This window comes from Pelmatolapia mariae, linkage group LG1 (assembly GCF_036321145.2).
Source record: "Pelmatolapia mariae isolate MD_Pm_ZW linkage group LG1, Pm_UMD_F_2, whole genome shotgun sequence".
Classification (NCBI taxonomy): domain Eukaryota; kingdom Metazoa; phylum Chordata; class Actinopteri; order Cichliformes; family Cichlidae; genus Pelmatolapia; species Pelmatolapia mariae.
In genome coordinates this window covers 20,882,023-20,904,167 of record NC_086227.1, presented here as the reverse complement: position 1 = coordinate 20,904,167, position 22,145 = coordinate 20,882,023, and the positions used below count along the sequence as shown (strand labels likewise).

At 41.1% G+C, this 22,145-nt stretch overlaps 1 protein-coding gene across 2 annotated transcripts; it reads left to right on the top strand.

The window, feature by feature from the left end:
* Window positions 1-1,937: 1,937 nt before the first annotated feature.
* Window positions 1,938-21,509, top strand: scube2 (signal peptide, CUB domain, EGF-like 2). Of its 2 annotated transcripts, none has more exons than XM_063475268.1 (23): window positions 1,938-2,432; window positions 2,827-2,943; window positions 3,089-3,214; window positions 3,399-3,533; window positions 4,243-4,368; window positions 4,459-4,575; window positions 5,775-5,864; window positions 6,507-6,623; window positions 6,723-6,845; window positions 7,413-7,529; window positions 7,717-7,839; window positions 8,137-8,253; window positions 9,471-9,560; window positions 9,696-9,818; window positions 10,360-10,527; window positions 10,852-11,055; window positions 15,203-15,373; window positions 16,841-17,008; window positions 17,492-17,653; window positions 17,744-17,941; window positions 18,233-18,385; window positions 19,014-19,093; window positions 20,350-21,509. In XM_063475268.1, the coding sequence occupies exons 1-23, from the start codon at window positions 2,345-2,347 to the stop codon at window positions 20,494-20,496; spliced, it is 3,060 nt and encodes a 1,019-aa protein (XP_063331338.1). In that variant the 5' UTR covers window positions 1,938-2,344; the 3' UTR covers window positions 20,497-21,509. The 2 variants fall into 2 exon arrangements, with proteins under 2 accessions (XP_063331338.1, XP_063331330.1); XM_063475260.1 differs by having other exon boundaries at window positions 1,939-2,432; window positions 10,849-11,055.
* The last annotated feature ends 636 nt before the right edge of the window (window positions 21,510-22,145 follow it).

The window sequence follows — 22,145 nt, the reverse complement described above, 5'->3', positions numbered from 1 at the left end:
ATGGCTGCGACTGTCAAAGTTCAAACTATGCAGACGTTTTGAATGTGAGAAGTGCTCTGGGGCCGTCTGTCGCTTTTGCTACTCCAGGTGTAAAGCGATGGATCCTTGCTCAACCAAAATTGGCTTGTGAAAAGCACCCATTATTTTAGCAATAATGTTGCATTTTTTTCTAATTGTCCTAAGTCATTGCCTCACGATCATTCTTGTCTTTGTCATGTCAAAAATAATGCTCAGATTGCACAGTTTTTTGCCATACTGTCTCAAATTAATACTGCAGTGACAACGGTTGCTTTTTTTTTTTTTTACATAATTATAAGTGGTCTCAAACTAAAAGAATTGACAGGCAATGCTCTGTAAAGTTGCTTAATATATTCTCTTCTGCGGCAGGGTTGTTAAATGCTGAACATGTTTATGATTCTTATTAAAAGGAGAAATGCTGCTTCCTTTTAAGCTGGAAAATAAGCTTTGTTTTGTCCTTAGGGAGTTGCCATATTTTTTTAAGAGGTACATTTTGGGATATCAGATGTGCCTTAAAGAATTATTTGACCTTTCCGTTATGGTTCTTATGTAATTTATGTTTATTTATTACAAAACCTTTTGTAACTGAAATTTTTAGATAATTGGTGTAGAGCCTTTCAGAAAGTCTGTTTTTAATTTTGTGCGCTTCCTTTGAACATGCAATGTATGTTTTGTTTTGTTTTTTTATACTGTACCACAAAGTAGATCTGTATTACAATAAACAAAAATAGAAAAAAAGCGGCCTGTCATATTTTTCTGCACCTGTAGGTGGTGGAAAAGAGCTACATTAACGCTGATGGAGCTTTTGCTGTTTTGCAGGGGTTAAAGGTGTTCCTGTTTATTGGCTAGATTGGGATTTCACTTATATTGCACAACTGGAGTTGCATTTTGATAATTGAACCTAAGTTACAGTAGGGAAAACTGCGGCTGTAAAATCAGTATGGTGCAATCTTAGCAAATTCTACCATCGTTAGCTTATTTGTCCGATGATAAAAGCTCATAAATGCATGTAAACGTCGATACTAAGCTAACAGCCCTGCTGAAGCAAGTGTACGTACTCCACTCTTACTCGGGAGGTCTGTAGCTTTCACAACAACGCCTGACTTTAAAGTTAAGTATTTATTTGACTGGTGAACAAGGCGTCTTTCGTGTAGCGATTATCAATTAGAACTAAAAATCGTTCGTTGCCTAGCAACCACGCTTTTTTAATTAACGTTCGCTTCCAGGAGTAGCTAGTTAGCTAATATTTAGCTTAATGCACATTTAAACATACACTCGCAGTATATATACACACAGTAGTGCATGTAAAACATTACAACGGCAGTGAAAAAAGCCTGTAAGTATTTTAAAGCTTAAGTCAACTTAAAGTCTAAACAAGACTTTTGGTGTGTCACTAACAAAAACGCATATGGCAACACAGAGTTTCCCCAGTGACATCTGGTTTGCTATCTGACGTGTAAGCTCTTATGTTATGTCATATATTTTATATTACATATGTAAAAATTGAGAGAACTTAATATGTAGCTGAGTCCACACTGGAAGCTATTCAAACCGATAAGGCCACTAGAGATCATTGAAAGGCAAAGACATTAAGCGACTCCGGGCGAAACACCGAAGTGGGTGGGACTTCGGGACAAACATTTTTTTATTTCAAATCCCAGGCGAGCAGTAAGGCGACTACCAATGAGAATGTAGAATATCGTTGATTGACACATGACCTTGTAGCATATTTACCACTAGGTTACCTCTAACCAGAGCCCATGAGTAAGTAATTCCAACTGCTCTGCCTCTAGCGTATTTATTAGAGGGTTACCGAGGCAACCGGCGCCTGGAACGACCACAGGTCGTCATTTTCGAAACGATGCCCTACGAGTAAATCGCTTTCAGCTAAGCAACAGTCACTGACGACTGTCGCTCGCCTCCATGCTGCCATACACAGACACCAAACGCTGTTTAGACTTTAAAGCCACTCAAAGGAGCTTGTAAATTAGCATTTACTATAACACTTCCGGGCATTTCTTTTTTTCAAAATAGAAGCCTCTGCAGCGCACTGCCGTTGTGATGCTTTTTACACACACTTGACGCTTCCGCTTTTCTTTGGCTTCCCTCTATTGACTCAACTCTGCTTCAAAAGCGTTTTTTCCATTCTCACGTGCTCGCGCGCGCACGCACGCTCTTATTCTCACTCACTCACTCCTTTCTCTTCTCAAAAGCGCCTTGTGAAGCGGATTGACAGGCTAGAATGAAAATGAGGCGGACGCTCGCTCGCGACTTCAGTGCGTACGCGTCCTTTTGAGAAAGACCTCTAAAGTTGGATCATATCACCATGGGAGCTGTTTGGGCTGCAAGGGACTTTTGTTTGTTTTTGCTCCTGTTAAATAGTCGCCAAAGCGCAGCGCTTCCAGAGTTTCGAGGTGGGACTGTAGTGAGTGTGTGAGCGTGTGTGTGTGTTGTCTTTTGCAGTCGTGGAGACTTTACGCACGCTTTTCCCAGGAGTGCGCTCAATGTCGTTTCACCAGCAGCGACTTTTAGCATTTTCTCCTAATTTCTAACAACTTTGTATTATGGGAAAAAACAGCACTGCCGAGGCAGGTTGCGCGCTCCGTGTGCATAAACGTTTCCAAAAAGTTTTGTTTTTTGGCATGTTGTTAACGTTCAGGTTTTCGCAGGATTTCCCCCCCATTTAGACTCATACTCTTTTATTTCGTTTTTATCAGTTAAATCTGAATTTTCCGGCTTCATTCTCAAAAATATGTCGGCTTTTTGTTAATTTTCTAACGTGTTTTTGATGATAATGCATTCCTGTAGATCCATGTGCAGAGGGAAGTGATGGCTGTCACATTGACGCTATTTGTCAAACGACCCAAGACTCTTATAAGTGCACGTGTAAAGCAGGTTTTAAAGGCGATGGAAAACAGTGTGAAGGTAAGCATTGTGTAAATGTTTAGCCACAGATTTCTTTTCTTCCTATTGCAGCCACACCTTGTTCTAATTGTTCAGAGCCTAAGATGTTTTAGCATTTTTAGCTTTTTCTCCCCACCCCAACATTTATGTGTTGTTTGTTTCTCAGATATTGATGAATGTGGCCTGGAGTACAATGGGGGTTGTGTGCATGAGTGCAACAACACACCAGGCAATTATCGCTGCACTTGTTATGATGGGTTTCATTTGGCACATGATGGACATAACTGTCTAGGTAAGATTAGCTTTAAACTAAGTAAGCAATCTTTCCTGGTAGACGGGGAGCTTGCGTCGTCAGCTGTGTAAACTCATGCTTTATAAAACGCTGAAGACGGTCTGTGTTGGTTTATGTAAGTGAATACCTCCCACCTGAAGCATTGTAAGCTGTTTACTCGTGTGATCGATTCACTGTCCTGTAGATGTGGATGAATGCCAGTTCAACAACGGTGGGTGCCAGCACACTTGTGTCAACACAATGGGCAGCTACGAGTGCCGCTGCAAAGAGGGCTTCTTCCTCAGCGACAACCAGCACACGTGCATCCACCGTTCTGTGGGTGAGTATACATAACACAAAGTTTTAAATAGTCGCTAACTGATCTACAAAAGATTGTGTGTTTGTGGATGCCTGTGTGCCCTAATTGTGTAAAACTAGTTAAAAAAAAAAAAAAGAGAGAAAGATGTAGCAGATTCTCCAAGAGACTGATGACACAATGAGGGGTGACAGGTTCAAGCTGGCTCCTGTCACTGAGCTTTCATCTGAAACAGCAACATGCTGTGGGAAAAAGGATCTCTGTGTCCCACAGAACAAAATAAGTCAGTAACTGCAACACTCTGGTCTATGCGGTCTGTGTCACAGATTAGTCTGAAGCGCCTTTGTTTTGTCTCCTTCACTGAAGTCGACTCAAATGTGACTACTTTCCACTCCATCGGCTCTTGACAACCCTTTTATATCCCAGTGGACCTATCTGCTCAGCTGTGACCCGTCCATGTAAATGCTGCTACAAATCACCATTGAATATGTTGTTTTGTTTTTTGTTGTTTGGGGTTTTTTGGGGGGGGGAATGAACTTTAGATTCTTGTTCCCTCTGTAGAGGCGCTAAGAATAACGCAGCAGTGGATGTTTTTGGCTTGTGTAGGGGCGTGAGAACAATCAGTGTCTTTCAAGTTTCCAGACTAATCTCTCAGTATGTGCGCCTTTGTGTGTAGCTGGTCAGTCACTGTAGGAGAGTTTCATTGTGTACCTCTCTCCCTCTTTCTATCCAGAGGGCCTCAACTGTATGAATAAGGAGCACGGCTGCGCCCACATCTGCAAGGAGACATCCAAAGGGGGTGTGGCCTGTGAGTGCCGTCCAGGCTTTGAGCTGGCCAAGAACCAGAGAGACTGCATCTGTACGTGCACGCTAACACTCGCAAGTGCATCGGGCTTCTTATGTTGAACTGATTATTTTCATTCATAGTTGCACGTTGTTTACCTTACAGTGACTTGTAACCATGGCAATGGAGGCTGCCAGCACACCTGCGAGGACACTGAGAACGGCTCCATATGCAGGTGTCACAGCAGGTACACTCTGCAGCCTGACAGGAGCTCATGTGTAGGTAAGCAGGCTGACACTGAGCTGAGACGAGGAATGCAAAACAGTGTGAGCACAATGCTGCAGTGAAAGAAATGCTGGGATACACATCATTTTTTCATGATTGATATGTTATTGAATATTGGAGGAAGAGAGGACAGTATATGCCCGTGCATACACACTGTATATACGTTGTTGTTTTTTAAAAAAAAGCATGCTTAGGATCAGGTGAGCAGGTGGTAGGTGTACATGCATAAAAAGGAGGTGAGACAAAAATTTATCTCCATGAGCTGTTAATATGGTGAAGATATCTTTGTCATTCCAATCCTGCCTGGTAAAGATAATGTTTCCCACCCCATAGCCAGCCATCCAGCAGGCACATTAGATCACTCTGTCATCTAAAACACATCACATCAAATATCCTCTATTATCTTTAATGTCCTCACATCATTTTCCAACCAACGTGCAAGGTTGCGAAGTGATAAAACATTTTTCCAAAGATGCCAAATAATAAGCCATTACATCTGAGTACATTAATCTAATGGTTCAGCCTTAAAAAAAGATGGCGTTTTGAAGGCAGTCATGCTCTAAGTGTCAACTGACCCAATAATAAAATAACGCTGTAGGCTAGATGAACTTTTTTTATGACTTAATTGGAGTCATACTTTCAAATCTAGATGATGTTTACAGCATTTTAAAGCTTTAACAAAGAAACACAAAACATGTATACAATGTTTTAACCTGACGATAATTGTTTTTACAAACATATATACTCATTTATGTTCAGTATGTAGCAAAATAGATCTAGATTTCAGCCCAGGGTGAGCGAAGTCCAGGAGCTGCCTACACTATTTTTTTTCTTCTTGAGTTATGAGGAGGCTACCCTTATGAATGGATGAAATTAGAGGATCCCTCTTTCTCTCTATCAGTTCTCCTGTTAGGCAGCGTGCATTTTTCCACACAGCGGTTGTAAAGGATAAGGATCAGCCGTCAGATAGCGGGTAATATCTCTCCTTCCAAGCCAGCAGTGTGTGTGAGGTCTGGGCGTGTCACTGCGACGTTGTCTCCGTGATTCACTTTTCTGATCTGCCGTGTTATCTGACACACACCAAGCCACCACAAGCTGAACATCTCAAGTGTCAAAACACATCTGCGCCCTGATGGCTGGCATAAACACTCACTGAGGATAACAGTAAAGCATTACTCTGGTTTTGTGTGTCACAGAGCGAGATGAAGCCACCACAGAGTCCTTGGACCACAATGCCACGTCCTTTACAGAGGTGGACAAGCGGGTCAAACGAAGGCTGCTAATGGGTAATAATAAGACTCCCGCAGTTTTGAATTTGTGTGGGGTTTTTTTTGTTTTTTTGGTTGTTGGTTTTTTTTTTGTTTTTTTTTTTGTTTTTTTTACGTGTGAAGCTTCCAGGAAGCCCTCAGGAGTGGGGAGAGGAGTTTATTTCTAGCAAACTGATACATTCCTCAGTCTTTTGAGCAAACTGTGAAATGGCTGCATGCTCACTTTCTCACCGTCGATCTCACCTGAAATATACACGTATGTGACAGTGTGGTACATTTCACATTTTCCTTCCATTTGGAAAGGAAAGCATGTGAATCTTTTCTTCTATGTTGAGTATTCATCAGTTGTGTGATTCTGGGTCACTCAATACATGTAAAACATTTTGATTGGTACTTTATTAGGTACGCAGTCTCATCCGGTGAGACTGTACGGGTCAGCCCTAATCCAAACATCTCAGTGACGTTAGACGCACAATATTGTTAAATTCTGCACGTTAATTTAACCTTTTAAATCAGTGGACGAAATTGTTTAAAGGGTACTTTACAGGAAATCGTTTTATTCTGCTAAGTTCTAGTATTTTGTCACAAACGGAAAGCACAGCATTCCCCACTAGGAGAAAGGTCTTTTGCATGCAGTGATAAGGCGTGTTGCATTTTTAGAAACCTGCGCCGTGAACAATGGCGGCTGCGACTGCACCTGCAAAGACACATCCACCGGCGTGCGCTGCAGCTGCCCCGTTGGCTTCACGCTTCAGCCAGATGGGAAGACGTGCAAAGGTCAGACTGCCGTCTTCACAACGAGGGATAGTATCTTAATACGCTAACAAACCTGCATGTGAAAATGCGTTCTTAGAATCTCACTTGTTTCACCCGCAGATATCGATGAATGCGAGGTCAACAACGGCGGCTGCGATCACTCCTGCAAGAACACCATCGGCAGCTTTGAGTGCAACTGCAGAAAAGGTTTTAAGCTGCTGACAGACGAACGCTCCTGTCAAGGTAGACGTGGCTCCTGAAGTGCAGGAGCAGTAACAGGAACTTGCATGAACGAGATAATGATGACATTTACAATATCTCTCTCTTGTTTCTTTTTTTTTTATCACTGAGTGTTTTGAAGAGGACTGTTTTCTTTTAGTGATCAGAATTTTAGATTTTTCTTTACAAAAAGAAAATTAGTATCATGTTGAGTTTTTGTGAGTTTTTCAGACTTCTACATCATTAGTGTGATTTTATTCAACTTGAATTACTTGACAATTATTTCATGGTTCAGGCTTTAAAGAGTTGAATACATCAGGGAGCATGTAAAACCTTTTTCTGGGCTTTACTTTTGTTTAACTTTTTTTGCATCAGAGTTTGGCATGATTGATGACAATGATTTCTTTTTTAGAAGTCGTTTCTATGAAAAGCTAGTATTTTTGCTTTTGTTTTTTTAATCTGCTGTAGTGTAATGTACCTGTCGCACTTCACTGAGTAGGAAAATGGTCGTCATTAGGTGGGAAATTCCTGCTGGTGAAGATTGTGACTGACTGCCCTGCTATTATGTCATCTGCCTGATTTTGATTACAGATATAGACGAATGCTTCTTCGAGCGCACATGTGATCACACCTGTGTGAACTCCCCGGGTGGTTTTCAGTGTCTGTGCAACAAAGGCTATACCATGTACGGACTGGCCCACTGTGGAGGTGAGACTAAGTTGGGTGGAGGGCGCTACACATAACAAGTTCAGCATAACACACAAGTGCTTGATGCATTTAAATGTTTTATTTGATTAAGCACACAGATGTGAGTGGTTGCTCATTGGAGTTTTTGGAAATCGATCTCTGAAATGATAAATAGTGACTCCCCCCCCCCCATTTTTTTCCATCCCAGATATAAATGAATGTAGTGTGAACAATGCCGGTTGCGAGCATGGCTGTGAGAACACCGTGGGTGGATTTGAATGCTTTTGCCGTCCCGGCTATAAGCTACATTGGAACAAAAAGGACTGCATTGGTAGGTTAGCACCTGTCTCTGAATGAGAAGCAGGTCTGTTATTGTCACGTCTCAATGGAAATTGTGCAGTGATGAAGTGTGACAGCAAAAACCTTTGTGGACAAAAACAGGAGATACTTTGAGTTGTTCTTTATTTATTTATTTGTTTACTCTTTAATTTTCTTGTGCTTGAGTAATCCATCCAAAATGCTACAAAGCTGTCAGGATTTTGGACGTTCTGTGCTTCTTCATCTTCATGTGCATCTTCATCCTTCTTGCTTTTGAACATGTTTGAGTTTTGTTGTGGTTTTTATCTAGCGGCTGAGGGTTTATCACCTGCACAGCCCCCATCTAAACCTACTTTGAACTGTAGCAAGCAGGAGGGAGGGGATCGCTGCTTTCTGACCTGCCAGTCTCAAGTACACATCAGCAGCGGTGAGTTGGTTGAGCCAGATCTCTGTATAGTGTGAGCTGCGGTAAACCGGTGTGTTGTTTTAATAACTGAGCAATTTTTTGGCTACGTTATATATCATCTGTCATGCAATCAGTCTTTATTTGTATGGGCATCTTTCATGCAAGTTAGTGCAGTTCAGTGCTTCACAGATGACTAACCAGTAGATAATGAGAATAAAGGGTGATAAAGCAAAGCAAATAATATGCAATAATAAGTGATATATAATAAATTAAAAAGAGAACAAAAACATTAAGAAATAGAAGATAAAATGACCTATAAATAGATTAGAAGCACATAAAAAATTGAGAAAGATATGACATTAAAGATAAAAAATAATGAAATAAAATACTAATAAACTAAGAATATCCAAATAAAATAAAGCTGCATAAAAAGACAGCATGTATGTGGAATATACATTAATGGTCTTATCATTGGGTGGTGCCGTGGTCAGCACTGTCGCCTCACAGTGAGTTCTCTCTCGGTACTCTGGCTTCTTTCCACAGTCCAAAAACATGCATGGGTACATCTCTCTGTGTTGGCCCTGCGATAGGCTGATGACCTGTCCAAGGTGTACCGCAGCTCTCACCCTATGACAGCTGGGATAGGCTCCCTGAATGAGATAAATGGATGGATTGTCTCTTTCATAGTTTATTTTTATCATATTGCCCTCTTCAGTTTACTTGTTGACTCTCTGCGGACCCCAAGAAAAGTACTTGTTGCTGTGGTAACAGCTAACTGGGGGTGTGAATAAAAAAAATTTAACAAGAGCTACTTGCTGATATGAAGCAGATGGCTGGTGTTGGGCTGTCAGAGTGAATCAGCTGCAAAACGTGTCAACTAATCCAGCAGGATTAGCACTACTACAAGTCCTACATTTAAATCAGGATATTTTGACAATTGCAGGTTCACAGGTTAGTTAGAGAGAGATAAAAGGACCACGGTGGATTGGTGAAGAAGCTTATGATACATCGAGGATGCTTTTTGTATAGTCAGTGCATATTATGTCTTCAAACAGCACAATTCAGTCAGGTGGAAGTGCAACTAGTCAGTAAGCTCAACAGTTGTAGATTTAATTGAGTGAAAAGTCTGTTGACGGACTTCATGTTCATACATGCTGCCTGTCTTTTGTCTTAGTTGTTTTTTTGGCCCATACTTTTGTCAGTGTCGGTCCCTGTGTCACGGCCTCGTGTGTTTTCAGGGACGGAGGATTCCTACACAGTGACCTGTGGAATGCCTCTGCCCTGCTTGGCTGACGCACAAAAGAACAACAGTGGCTCATATTGCTTAGGCAAGTACAGGACATCGCAGATTTACATCTTTTTTTTTTCCGCTCTGCCAAAGAAAACAGTAACACAGGAACAGGTAGGTCACGCTTTACTTGTCTTCACTTGATAACGATATTTTCTGTCCCCCTGTCGTGCAGGTCGAGAAACGGCCAGCCTTGCCCGCATTAAGACAACGGCCACTTTTAAGTCTGGCACCGCAAGGTGCAACTTAAAACGAAGTCAGGAGAAACTCAGGGAGAGCCTAAACTCAGCACGCTCAGGTACAGCGCCACGCCGGCTCAAAGCACAAGACTTAGAGTTACATCGTCTTTATGTTGCTGGTTAAAAAACATTTTGGGTTTACCGAGAACTGCCAACATCTAAAGACTCTGAAGCAGACCTGAAAGCTGCTTCAAAGAAAACCAAAAACCAAGAGCAAATGTGAAAGAAATTTGTGGGGAAAGTGATGTGGTTTTGAGTGTCTTCCACATCTCAGCACAGCACTTTGTCTGCCAGTGACAGGGAGGATGTAATTAGCCACAGGATGCCTTTCAGTCGTGTCTGACCTAGCTATCAATCAAACACGATTCTGATTGTAGGATTATTTTGCTTCTACAAAAGGGGCTCAGCATGGTACATCCCTCACAGACACTGAAAGGAAACCAACATCTCATTGCCATTGCATCCCTTTTGTTCTATTAGCTTTTCACTGTGCATGACCAAAGATTATTGTATGTGATTAATGTTTCCTGTCTGTTAACAACTGTGCAATTTTTCTCTTTGTTGTGCTTGCTGGGGGTTTGTTGTGTCCCATGTTCACAGAAAGGAAGTTTCTCTTCACTGAAAATGTCCAGTTCAGCTACGTGAGCCTGCGCTGCACCTCATCCGGACAGAGAATGCGTAGCCGCCACGGCAGGAAGGCCGGCGAGGAGGACGGCTCCTCAATCACTGCTGAGTTTGAGCTGGATGTGAACCTAGAGGAGGTAACAGGTTGGTCTCTCTGTAGTTTCTGCTTGCCTGCCCGCCTGCCTGTCTGCGACCTGTGATTATGATTCTTAAATCTGTCTTTCGCCGCTCTCTGTTTGTCACTAAACAAACCAAGCTGTGTAAAAGTATCTCCTGTTTTGACTTGGCTCTGGTGATGGGCTCTAGATTTGGGGCAAAGGGTGTTTTTGTTTAATTTCCTTGATTTCTGCGTTAGCGGTGTGAAGTAAGCTTATGGGAATCTAGGCATGAAATCGCAGGTTATTGCAGGTGAACAAGAGGAAATCTTGCTTTGGAAACTGTTGCAGTATCGAGTGCTTTTCTCAGCAGAGGGTTGTGACGTGAACTGCGTGCGCCGCCGTTCAGAGAAGAGGCTCAGGAAGACCATCAGGACCCTGCGGAAGTCCATCAACCGGGAGCAGTTCCACCTCCACTTTGCCGGAGCAGACTACAATCTATCCAGGAGTCCGGGCCAGCTGGCAGAGCTGCCAGGACACTGCGTAGCGGGACAGATGCTCTTGGGCAGAAAATGTGGTGAGTTGAGTTTATGTGTGTAGTGTTTATTCACTGTAGAAATCCTGTTAACGAGCAGAGCACAAACAGTTAATCCAGGCAAAACTTCTACTGGAAACGTTAATGCTTTTCATCTTTCCCACCGCTTTGTTTTTTGAGGCAGCAGCACTTGTGAGCATACCCCATACACACAGTAGACCCATAGTCATGGCTTTAAGTAATTGAATTGGCCCAAGCCAGTGAGATATATTTAGACAGGCGGGTTTAATGATTGGATTTGGAGCAGGTGTGGGCCAGATGAATGCCATATTTGGTTTGCAGACATTCTGTAATGAGCAAGTTGGAGGGGGAAAGCGAGCTTGTGTGGAAGAACAGAGAAGCTGTTGTTGGCCCTCCAAGCTGCGAGATCTTCCAGCATCTCCATGGGATAAAGTGTAACGTTAGGGCTGATGGCAGGTCTCCTGCTGCCTCTTGCTTGAATTTTATATACAACCTGCACTGGAGAAAAATGTTCTTTAAATAGGGCCGCACACTGTCGATGGTGGAGAGCTCAAGGCTGGCTTGTGTTTTCTCTGGCGGTTGCAACTGTACGCCCCTATTTTCAGGCCTCAGTGTGTTGGCTGCGTGCTGGACATCTTCTCGGTATCAGCGAGGGGAAACTGGTGCCTTTCCTCCTAAATTGTGATGTCTAAATATTTATTCAGGCAGTATGCGCTTTGTTCAATATATGCGTCAGTGTTGAGGATGTTTTAACTTAATGTAGGCCCAGATCTTTATCCCCAGATCTCAGGAATATGGCTGATGGCCAAAAACATGTGTCAAACTATAGCCGCTCTGTAGTTTCATGAGATAATGTCTGTTGAGGGAAAGTCATAAGTTTTGCTTTCCATTCATCTCCCTGTAATTTTTTTTTTCTTTGGTCTCATCATTAACATTTAAGCTACGTCTGCTGTTAAGCTTTCCTGACATGATTTATTTCACATCTTAAGTGTCTTTATTCCTTCCGTCCCCCGCTTTGCTTTCAGGTCAACATTAGGCAGTCTATTGGTTGTGGCAAGGGTGTAGACATGTAATTTGGGAGCAGAGGGAAAAAGGAGAGGGGGGCTCTGAAAGGCATTCTTCTTAACCTCCAGCTCTTTAAAGGAGCTATATTTTTCCCTCCTCCCCCATCTTTTGCTCTGGCTTAGTTTGGAGTGCAGTTTAGTCCTTTTCAATTTGCCCACTCCATTGAAAACCCCATTTGAGGCTCATTCTCACTCCTTGAGAAGAACACAGTCTTCTGTGGATTTGAAGAAAATACTGTGCACAGTTTAAAGCGTGGCAGCTCCTCCTCCTCTGTGCTGTGTTTGGGTTATTGGTTGAAGTAACGTTTATATTCCGGGACATTGGTTCAGTTTAAATAACTTGTGATGTGATGTTAGCTTATTAATAACATGATCATTTTGAGTCTAAAATTTATTTCAACTCTACATTATTTATGTGCAGGAAAACAACCAAAGCATACTTTATAAGAGGCTTCATGTGAACGTGTCCACCACAGGTCCACACATTCTCACGTCCATGTGAGTGTTGCAGTGAACTTGTTTGTGTGTTTGTTTTAACGTTGGAGATGTTTAGGAAGTGCTGTTGATTCAAGCTGGCACTTTAAGTGCTGTCCCCCCCCACTACCCTTGCACCCCAGCTGGGGGCCACTTTGCATGACCCCTAGCCACTAAACTGCTAAAGAGAATTGACTTCACCCACACCATGGGAATCAATTAGCATCAGCTGTTTGGGCCCCTGCTTGATGGGCGCGAGCAGTGATTGGACCAAGTAGAATGGGGGGATTCAGAAACCTGACCTCTTTTATTGGGTTCAGCTCCTTACTACTGTGATACTATAGTGTTTTCCTATGTCATCAAGTAGGCAAAAACCAGGGACTTGAATAGAGGTGAAAGGTCTTTTAAACCTCTTTGGGGCCATCAATTCGAGAACTCTATAGAACCGTTCTTTGCATTTGAAAGGCTTCGTTTTTTTTTTTTCTCCTCTTTTTCACTCTCACTCTGTCTCTTCCCTCACAGCTTCCCTCTGTCAAATAAAAGCTGTTAGAGGACAATGCAGTGATGGCTCCTTGTGGTCTTTTAGAATAAACAAAAGGCTTCAAAAATGAGCTGCTCTTGATAGGTTTTCGTTGGGAGAAAGAAAATGTAATTCTAACAGTCTGCAGAGCCACGTATAATGGATCTGTGTGAAAGCTTTTGTGTGTCGAGCTCTCTCTGATATTGGTTCTTTTCTTTCAGGCCGGTTGAAGGCTACATATGAGGCACGTTTTGCTCGAAAGTCACAGGAGTTTAATTGATTTATTCTTGTGTGAGCTCAGCTTTAGTTTTCAAGTGAAGTTCTTACAGCTATCAGACAGACACAGTAATTGCCAAATTAATTACAGGCATCAGTCTGAATGGGAGGAACCAAAGCAAAACAGTGTTTTAGCCCCTTTAATCAAGTGTTTGCGCTTTTATGCGATAAAAGGGAAGCTCTCCCTTTGATTTGCGGCTGTGATTGCTTTTAAAAGAGCTGAGGGTGCTTACGTTGGCATTTAAAGTTCCTCTCTGATGCACAGCCATGTTGTGTCAAGTATTAAGACAGGTGTAGCTGTGGATGGAGTAAAGGCAGCACTGGGAGAGGCTGTTGTTCTTTTGTCCCCATGATTTTGTTTTTGCACGGCTGTTTTAGGTTGGTTTGCAAATGTACTTTAATGGCATTTGGACTTTTTATGTGTGTGTTTCATGCAGTCCAAAGCAAATAAAATTCATAACTTCAGATCAGTTTATTTGTATAGCTCATTTAGGCACAGCAAACACTGAACAAAGTGCAAAACAATCATGTAAAACAGATCAATAAAGATAAATGTTAAACAGACAAATAAAAGTTGACTTAAAGGGAATAACCAACAATAAGGGAATGTAATTAAAAAGCAAAAGTTTACAAGAAGACACAGTTAAAATGAGACTTGAACCTGAAACCTGCAATAGTTACAATGTGTAAATGTAATGCATAAGCATTTTCATAGCTGACATCTTATCATACAGTTGTAGCTAAGATAAATGTACTTATCTCTCCTTTAGGCATCATGTAGGTTATCCTTTGTTAGTATCAAGCCGTACTCTGTTTAGTGACACAAATCTGACATTTGAATCCAGTGGGCATATTTCACAAACATTTTACGAACATGTTCTTCTACTGTTTTCTATTTGAAGACTCTAGAACTTTATATAGGCATCACAACAGCATCACTACTTTACATGATGCAGTCCTGATATGTTACCTGCGCGTTGTTCACATCTGATTGTGTGGTGCCATATAAAGATGGTCTGTAACCGTACAGCCTAATGCACCACTCTCTGGTACAATAATCTACACTGAGCTCAGTGATACCTTTAAGATGGCAGGAAAACGCTGTCAACAGATAGATAATGTTTTCGGGCTCAGCTGCCTTCTTAAAGCTGGCGCTCACTGCTCTTTACTGTGTTTATCCAGTTCAAGTATTTACATGATCCTCTTTGATTACACTTGAGAGGCAGCTGTGATCTGGGTTTCTTTAATGGTCTCATCATTCACTGTAGCTGCAGTGTTTATTGTGTACATATACGCTGTGGTTAGGACTGCTTGATTGTGTGTAACCACGGGGCAATCTGCTATATTTGTTGATTCATGTCTGCTTATCGCATTGTTCTTTTTTTACCCACACACTCTTATGGGGTGGTTATTTGTCCATGAGCGCCACCTGACCTGATCTGTCTACTAAATTGACTTTAATTACAAGTTCAAACGGTAACGTCTGTTTTGGATGGCTTATCTTTAGGTGTTTGTTTTTAGTTTTTGCGGAAATGTTCCATCATACTCAAACAGTTACATTTGTTTGTAATTGACTCTATATCACAGAATTTTGTGTGAAAAATATTTCTGTGTGTTTAGTATTTAGAAAACATGCCTTTTTTCCCCCTCAACTTAGCATAGCACAAAGATAAAACTGTTAGCACATGCTTAGCAACTCTTTGGAGAAACTTTGTAGGCCGACATTTGCTTTATGTGCACTAGAGACTGGCATGCAACAGTGTCTCGCTACAAGTATGTCACAGAACGGCTAAACTTTAATCTCTCTTGATGTCCTTTTCCATCTGTGTCTTAGTGAGCTGCGGTGTTGGGACCTACTACGATGGCGATCAGGGACGGTGTTTGTCGTGTCCAGCAGGAACGTATCAGGACGAGGAGGGACAGATGTCCTGTGAGGTGTGTCCTACACCTCAAGGAAGAGAAGTCTCCAAAGTGGTGGGAGCTCGAAACATTTCAGAGTGTGGAGGTAAAACACCATATTTTAACATTTAAAAAACATCAAACAATAAAATTTTATAGTTTTACTGTATTATAAACTGGTTTGTCTTCATTTTTTATGATGTGTCCAGTAAACATACTTTACTGCAGGCAACTTGACATTTAATGTCTTGTGTGTTGACTTTGTATGTGTTGAAATCCTGGAGATGTCACAAGACAGGAACCTACCACGAGGGCTGTTTTAAGTGCTTTGGAAGATTTCTGAGTGTCTGTCTGTGGACAGATTTTGTGCTATCAAAACTTTACAGGTGCCAAGTTTCAGATTAAAGACAGGTTCACAAATGGGTGTTTTCCAAGTTTTCACAGATTGAGTGATCCTACAGCCTAATGTTAATTTTTAATTTTACAAGCAGTTAAAATGGTCAAATCAACTCACCCAATCACCCATACAGTGCTTTTATCTGTAGCTAAGCACTTTCTAACATTCACACACACTCAATTCTGTATGTTACCCAAGGATGCTTCAGCATGTGGGCAGGAGGAGTCGAGGATTGTTTCACCGACTTTCTGATTGGTAGATGACCTGCTCTACCACCTGAGCCAGTATTAATCTGGTTTGTGCAAAAACTAGTCACCTTTAGGGCTCAGAAAGCAGGTCACAAATAATTACACTTTCCAGCTGATTTCAGAAGCAATAGTAAATTCTCTTTGTCTTTATGGTGACATGTAAATGCCAAGCAACTTCCTGTCAAACGTAAGGCCCAGGGGCCAGAATCAGCCTGCCAAAGACTGACCCACTGCGCAGCTTTGGAGAGTGTGAAGGAAGGGATGAATTTTAGACTTTTAACTGCATTTTTTAAAATGTTTTTCAGCTTTCCCTACTGACACAGACCTCTCTCACGGCCAGTCTTACTGCACCAAATTGAATAATAATATATAAATAAACAATGAAAAAAGACACTGTGTGTTATTTAACTACCTACTAAAAAGTGTATGATATTTTATAGATATTTATATCAAATGAATAATCAAAAAAAGCAACAGCCGCAGAAAATTAAATCTAAAGTTGTGAAGGTACACAGGAAGCAGTGGTGCCTCGATAAAGATCTTGCTGGCAGTTGTTTTGCTTTGTGTAAATCTGAAGAAGCTTGAATATGAATTAACTTCTTTCAGTCCTGAATAAAAAGCTCAAGGAGCCACCATGTTTTGTTCTCCTCCTGTGCTGTTATCAGAGTCACATCTCGCCTGACAGACTAAACAAGACGAGCTATCACACACCCATTTTGTATTAGTCACCCAGGAGTTGCATGCAGTGAGTGGTGGAGATGTAACACAGCATTTTTCCATTAGTATTTTCTTAAGTTTTGCTAAATAAAAGTAAAGCAAAGTTGTTGTTGTGTTTTTTTTTTTTTTTGTTTTGTTTTTTTTAAGTGGACAGAGCATTTCCTGCTTCTAACAGTGTGACTTGACCCAGTGAATGCTTGTGTGTGTTCAGGTCAGTGTTCCCCTGGTCAGTACTCCCAGGATGGCTTCATCCCCTGCCTGCTCTGTCCACCTGGAACGTACCAACCAGAGGTGGGGCGCACCTCCTGCTTCCCCTGTGGAGGGAACCTGGGCACCCGGCGCAGCGGGGCTGTCTCATTTCAGGAGTGTGAGACCAAAGGTATGAAAGATTTTAGTTATGTCACTGGATATAAAACCTAATAACTTCTGCCTGGTTTATTTTAGCTTTCGCTTTAGTTTAGCTTCAATATAAACGAAGGGTTTAAATGGTTCTTTTGGAGCCGAGAAAGTTTATGAAAGCCTGCCAGACTTGTGAAATAAAGTGAACCATCTGTTGTTTTGGGGATTTAAACTTTTTTTGTGACTTCAAAACATTGTGTAGCATTTGCAGGTGTTGAAAGGAACTTTGCTGCCCTCTGCAGCTGTTGTATGGTTTTTACCAGGCACGGAGTTTCCGTTCTAACTCAAGCACAGAGTTTTTTGTTGTTTTTGTTTGTTTGTTTTTGTTTTGTTTTTTTTAAATGTATAACGTTTTAAGTGAAGATTTTTCAGGTATAATGTAGGATAAGAGTTTTTTGTACCCCACATGTTGGTGGCATTAAATCAGCTAACAGCTCTCTATCGCTGGCCTTTGCTCCTGCAGTGCAGTGCTCTCCAGGACATTACTACAACACCAGCACACACCGCTGCATTCGCTGCCCCATGGGCACATATCAAGGGGATTTTGGTCAGAACTACTGTGTCACCTGCCCTGGAAACACCACCACCGACTATGATGGTTCCACTAACATCATGCAGTGCAAAAGTATGTATATCTGTAGGGGGTGGGGCGGGGTTTCAGTTTCCAATATTAGGATTCCATTTCAGATATTTTTAATTTTTGTGTCACTTACAGACCGACGATGTGGAGGAGAGCTCGGGGATTTTACAGGTTACATCGAATCTCCCAACTACCCGGGAAACTATCCTGCGAATATCGAGTGCACTTGGATCATTAACCCTCCCCCCAAACGCAGGATCCTTATTGTTGTCCCTGAAATCTACCTGCCTATTGAGGATGAATGTGGAGACTACTTGGTGATGAGAAAAAGCTGTGAGTTCTACTGTGTTTGTGCCATTTAACTAACAAATAAAATATAACAAAGGGGTTTTAGGTTGGGTTTGCTTTGGTTTGGGCTCAAGTTACGATTATGATCCTTTTTTAAGACGCTATAATCCTCAGAAGTTATGAAAACAAGTGTCTGCTTACAATATAGTCTGTGTGTGCAGAGCAGGATGAATCAGCACAGTGGTAGAAAAACATCTCTTAATGTCATAAGAGTGGTTTTCGTATTCATCAGTAGTTACATATTAAGGCCTTTCCTCTGTGCTTCTTTCCTCACAGCTCTCGCCAACTCTGTGACAACCTACGAGACGTGTCAGACGTACGAACGTCCCATCGCCTTCACCTCCCGCTCCAAGAGGCTTTGGATACAGTTCAGGTCCAATGAGGGAAACAGCGGCAAAGGCTTCCAGGTTCCATATGTGACGTATGATGGTGAGATGGTTTGTCTTGGAAATAAGATTAGTACTGTAATTCCATGTAAGTTCACAACCTGGTCCCACCAAACCAGCGCACACTATATTGTCTCTCTCATTTTTCCAATATAAATTATTGAAATCCTCATTTTCATTCAGCATTTATCTTTCAGAAGCAGAGCAAAGTGTTTTCATTTCATTCATGCAGCCTTGTGGCCTGGCAGGAATCTTTTTTTTTTTTTTTTTTTTTTAAATGGCCCAGAAGAGACGATGTGTGCTGGGTGCCATTACGACCCATAGTTATTTGAAATTGGTACATGGTGTCCTCCCTGAGGATTATCAGAGACAACTTGGAAAAAGATGTCTGTGGGTTTTTGTCCGTTGTTTTTGGGGGGTGGGGTGTAACGAATACTGTGTGCCTCATTCGTTTGAAAGAAAAAAAAAATCTGCCCCTACCTGTACAAACTGTGGTTTCCATTAAATCTTCTGTAGGGTTCTACTTTTTTTTTTATTGTTTGTTTGTTTTTTGAACAATCCCTTTTAAATTTGATGAATTGAGAAAGAATAAACCGATGATACCCCTGAATATTGTTTAAATCTAGTTTGATTTTTCTTACTAAGCTATTTATGAACGTTATTTGTTTCAGAGGACTACCAGGAGTTGATAGAAGACATTGTCAGAGATGGAAGATTATATGCTTCAGAGCATCACCAGGAAATACTTAAGGTATTGGGATTTTATAATTATATTATACAAATGTTTAACAGGGAGCACTTTGGTCTCCAGCCTGAGTAGGTCTAAAATACCTAAAACCATTAGTGTAAGCTGTATATATTTACATTTATCCATTACTTTCATCTTTTAAAGCATTGCATTCCTGACTTATTTAACCTGCTCATTAAGAGTTTCAGCTGTTTTATCTCATGGGATATTTTCAGCTGACCATTTAGACTTTATTTGACAAAGATCAGCTGGCCAGTTTTGAGTCCTCACTGTGTTAGTAGTTTGGCTCCAGTGACCATGTAGCACCCTCTTTTGGGAACAAGTAGAAATACAGAGTACCGCTCAGATTAACCCATAAGAGCCCCGACCCATTTTATTGTCAAGAAAACTGAGAGAGTAAGTGTTGAAACTTTAATAGGAACTTCCCTCTGTGTGTAAAGGGACAGTGACACCTGTGTCACTGTGGTTTCCTATGGGTAAAAATTACATACTGTAAGTATGTGAAGGTTCTCAGTCATCCAGGTCATCGTAGTCTAAGGAGCTTGGAAAGAAAAGCATCTGGACTTCTTTAAGTTGCTTGAAGACGTTTCACCTCTCATCCGAGAAGCTTCTTTAGTTCTAAGGGTCAAATGGTGGAGAGTCCCAGATTTAAACCCAGTGGGAGTTTCCCCCTAAAGAGGGACAAAGGACCCCCTGATGATCCTCTACCTAATCACATGTCCAAAATGTGAACATTGACATTTTGGACAGAGAGGACAGATGGTTTGAAAGAGGAGTGAAAGAAGCCATTTATGTCCACTGTGAGCGACCATCTTTAAACAGAGGCGGTGGTTTACGACACCAACTGTCTGCCATCTATAATCCAGTTTTGAGATCCCTTCCCAGACGCCTTAACACCCACTCACATCCTGGGCCATCTGACCTCAGGAAATCACATGATAGGGTGGGGCCAGGTTTCACAATGTGCTCACCCGAAACCCTGGCTGATTGTGACCCACACCCATTTTCACACCTTGGCTCATGTGATTAGGTAGAGGATCATCAGGGGTCCTTTGTCCCTCTTTGGGGGGAAACTCCCACTGGGTTTAAATCTGGGACTCTCCACATTTGACCCTTAGAACTGAAGAAGCTTCTCGGATGAGAGGTGAAACGTCTTCAAGCAACTTAAAGAAGTCCAGACGCTTTTCTTTCCAAGCTCCTTAGACTACATACTGTAAGGAATTCTTTTGGATAACACACTTCTTTTTTTCCCCCCTCAGGACAAGAAGCTCATGAAGGCACTGTTTGACGTGCTGGCTCACCCACAAAACTTCTTCAACTATACAGCGCAAGAATCGAGAGAAATGTTCCCCAAATCCTTCATTCGCTTCCTGCGGTCCAAAGTCCTGAGGTTCCTTCGTCCTTAAAAAAAAAACAAAAAAAAAAACGTTGCCACAAGGTTCCAGGATTTTTCGTAATAAGCTTAAATTAGAAACTGGACCCTCTTATGTGTTTTATCAATTGACCCCTGCGCATTCTAATGTTACGTGTTGGACAAGAGGACTGCACCTGATGAAACGATCCCAATGGAAAAGTGAAATTTTTAACTGAGGAAGTGGTACAAACCACAGATCTATATGGGCTTCCTCGGAGAGGAATTAGGAGATCGCATTTGGGAAAATACTTCTAACAGCAGATGAATGACATTATATGGCCCTTTAAATTTTAAAGTTGGGATTTAAATTCCAAGTCCAAATTGGGTATTTGAATGTTGAGAAATACTGTACATGGCGGCATTATGGGACTCTTTAATTGCATTTGGATGAAAAACAAATATGATAGACGAACAGATATATGCTGAATGTCAGTAACACTGTATATAGGTTTAGGTTTAACATTTAGTTTTTTAACATGGCCTGCACAGGTAGGCATGAAATACTGACAGAAATACTGCAAAAATGTCAGGAACAAATAGCGCACACAAGTTTTCTTGGGGAAATTAGCACTGCAAAAGAACTAGCCCTGCCACAAAAGCAATTATTCTGATGAATGTCTTGTATATGATGTAAAAAGTTTTAGGTGAAACGCTAATTTTTTTTGTAGCAGCTACATACACTTTAATGGTATAGCATGGCTGCGTTTGCTGTTGGCTCACGTATTTGGTCTTCTAAGGTGTCTGGATGAGCACTGCTGTTCTTTAAAAAACACTTTTCCCTTTCCAAAACTAGTCACAAGACAATGACTGCTTCAGCTAGGTCACTAGCAACCAAAGACAACGAATTACTCTGCAGAGAAACCGAGCAATTTGTGATGCCATGAATACATGAAAAGTTCTGTAAAATAGAAGTAAACTATATTTACCTCTCCTAGATGAAACAAGTATGTATATTTTTATGATTTTGTACATCGAATGTGCTGTAAATAAAGATCGGAAACTGATTTCCACCACTTTCAACCACTTTTTCTTATTTCTATACAAGTTCATGTGTTTGTATATGTTTAACAGCCCCAGAGGAATAATAAAGTGTTATTATTATTGAGTTAGTAGGTAGAACTTTTGAGATAAAATGCTTGCAAGAAAAAAAAAACATGATTATTTTATCAAAAACGATATGGAGACAGGGATAAACTAGAGTAATTAGAGTAACAAGGTTGCACATAATTTGGATTTATCGTTGGATAACAAAAGATGTTTGTTTGTTTTTTCAGTGATGAAACCAATCTTCCATAGTTATAAAGGCCATTTTACAGTTGCAGGACATTTTCTATCAACCCCATGAATTCGAAAAGAATCTATATGAAAAAAGTGGTTCGAAAATATTATTTATAATGCAAAATAGTTCTTGAGCACTAGTGTAAATGCTAAAAAAGATAATTATAAAGAAATTATAAAAATAAATGGTCGATTTGTTTATTTATCTTAGCGTTTTAATTGAGTTGCGTTTATATGTATATAGCGCCAAAACACAAGGCACTTTAGAATGTAAGGTAAAGACTCTACAATGATAATATAATAATTGTCTTCCAAGAAGAATGACCCGCCTGGTGTTCCCCGGACCAGAGTTTGATACACCTG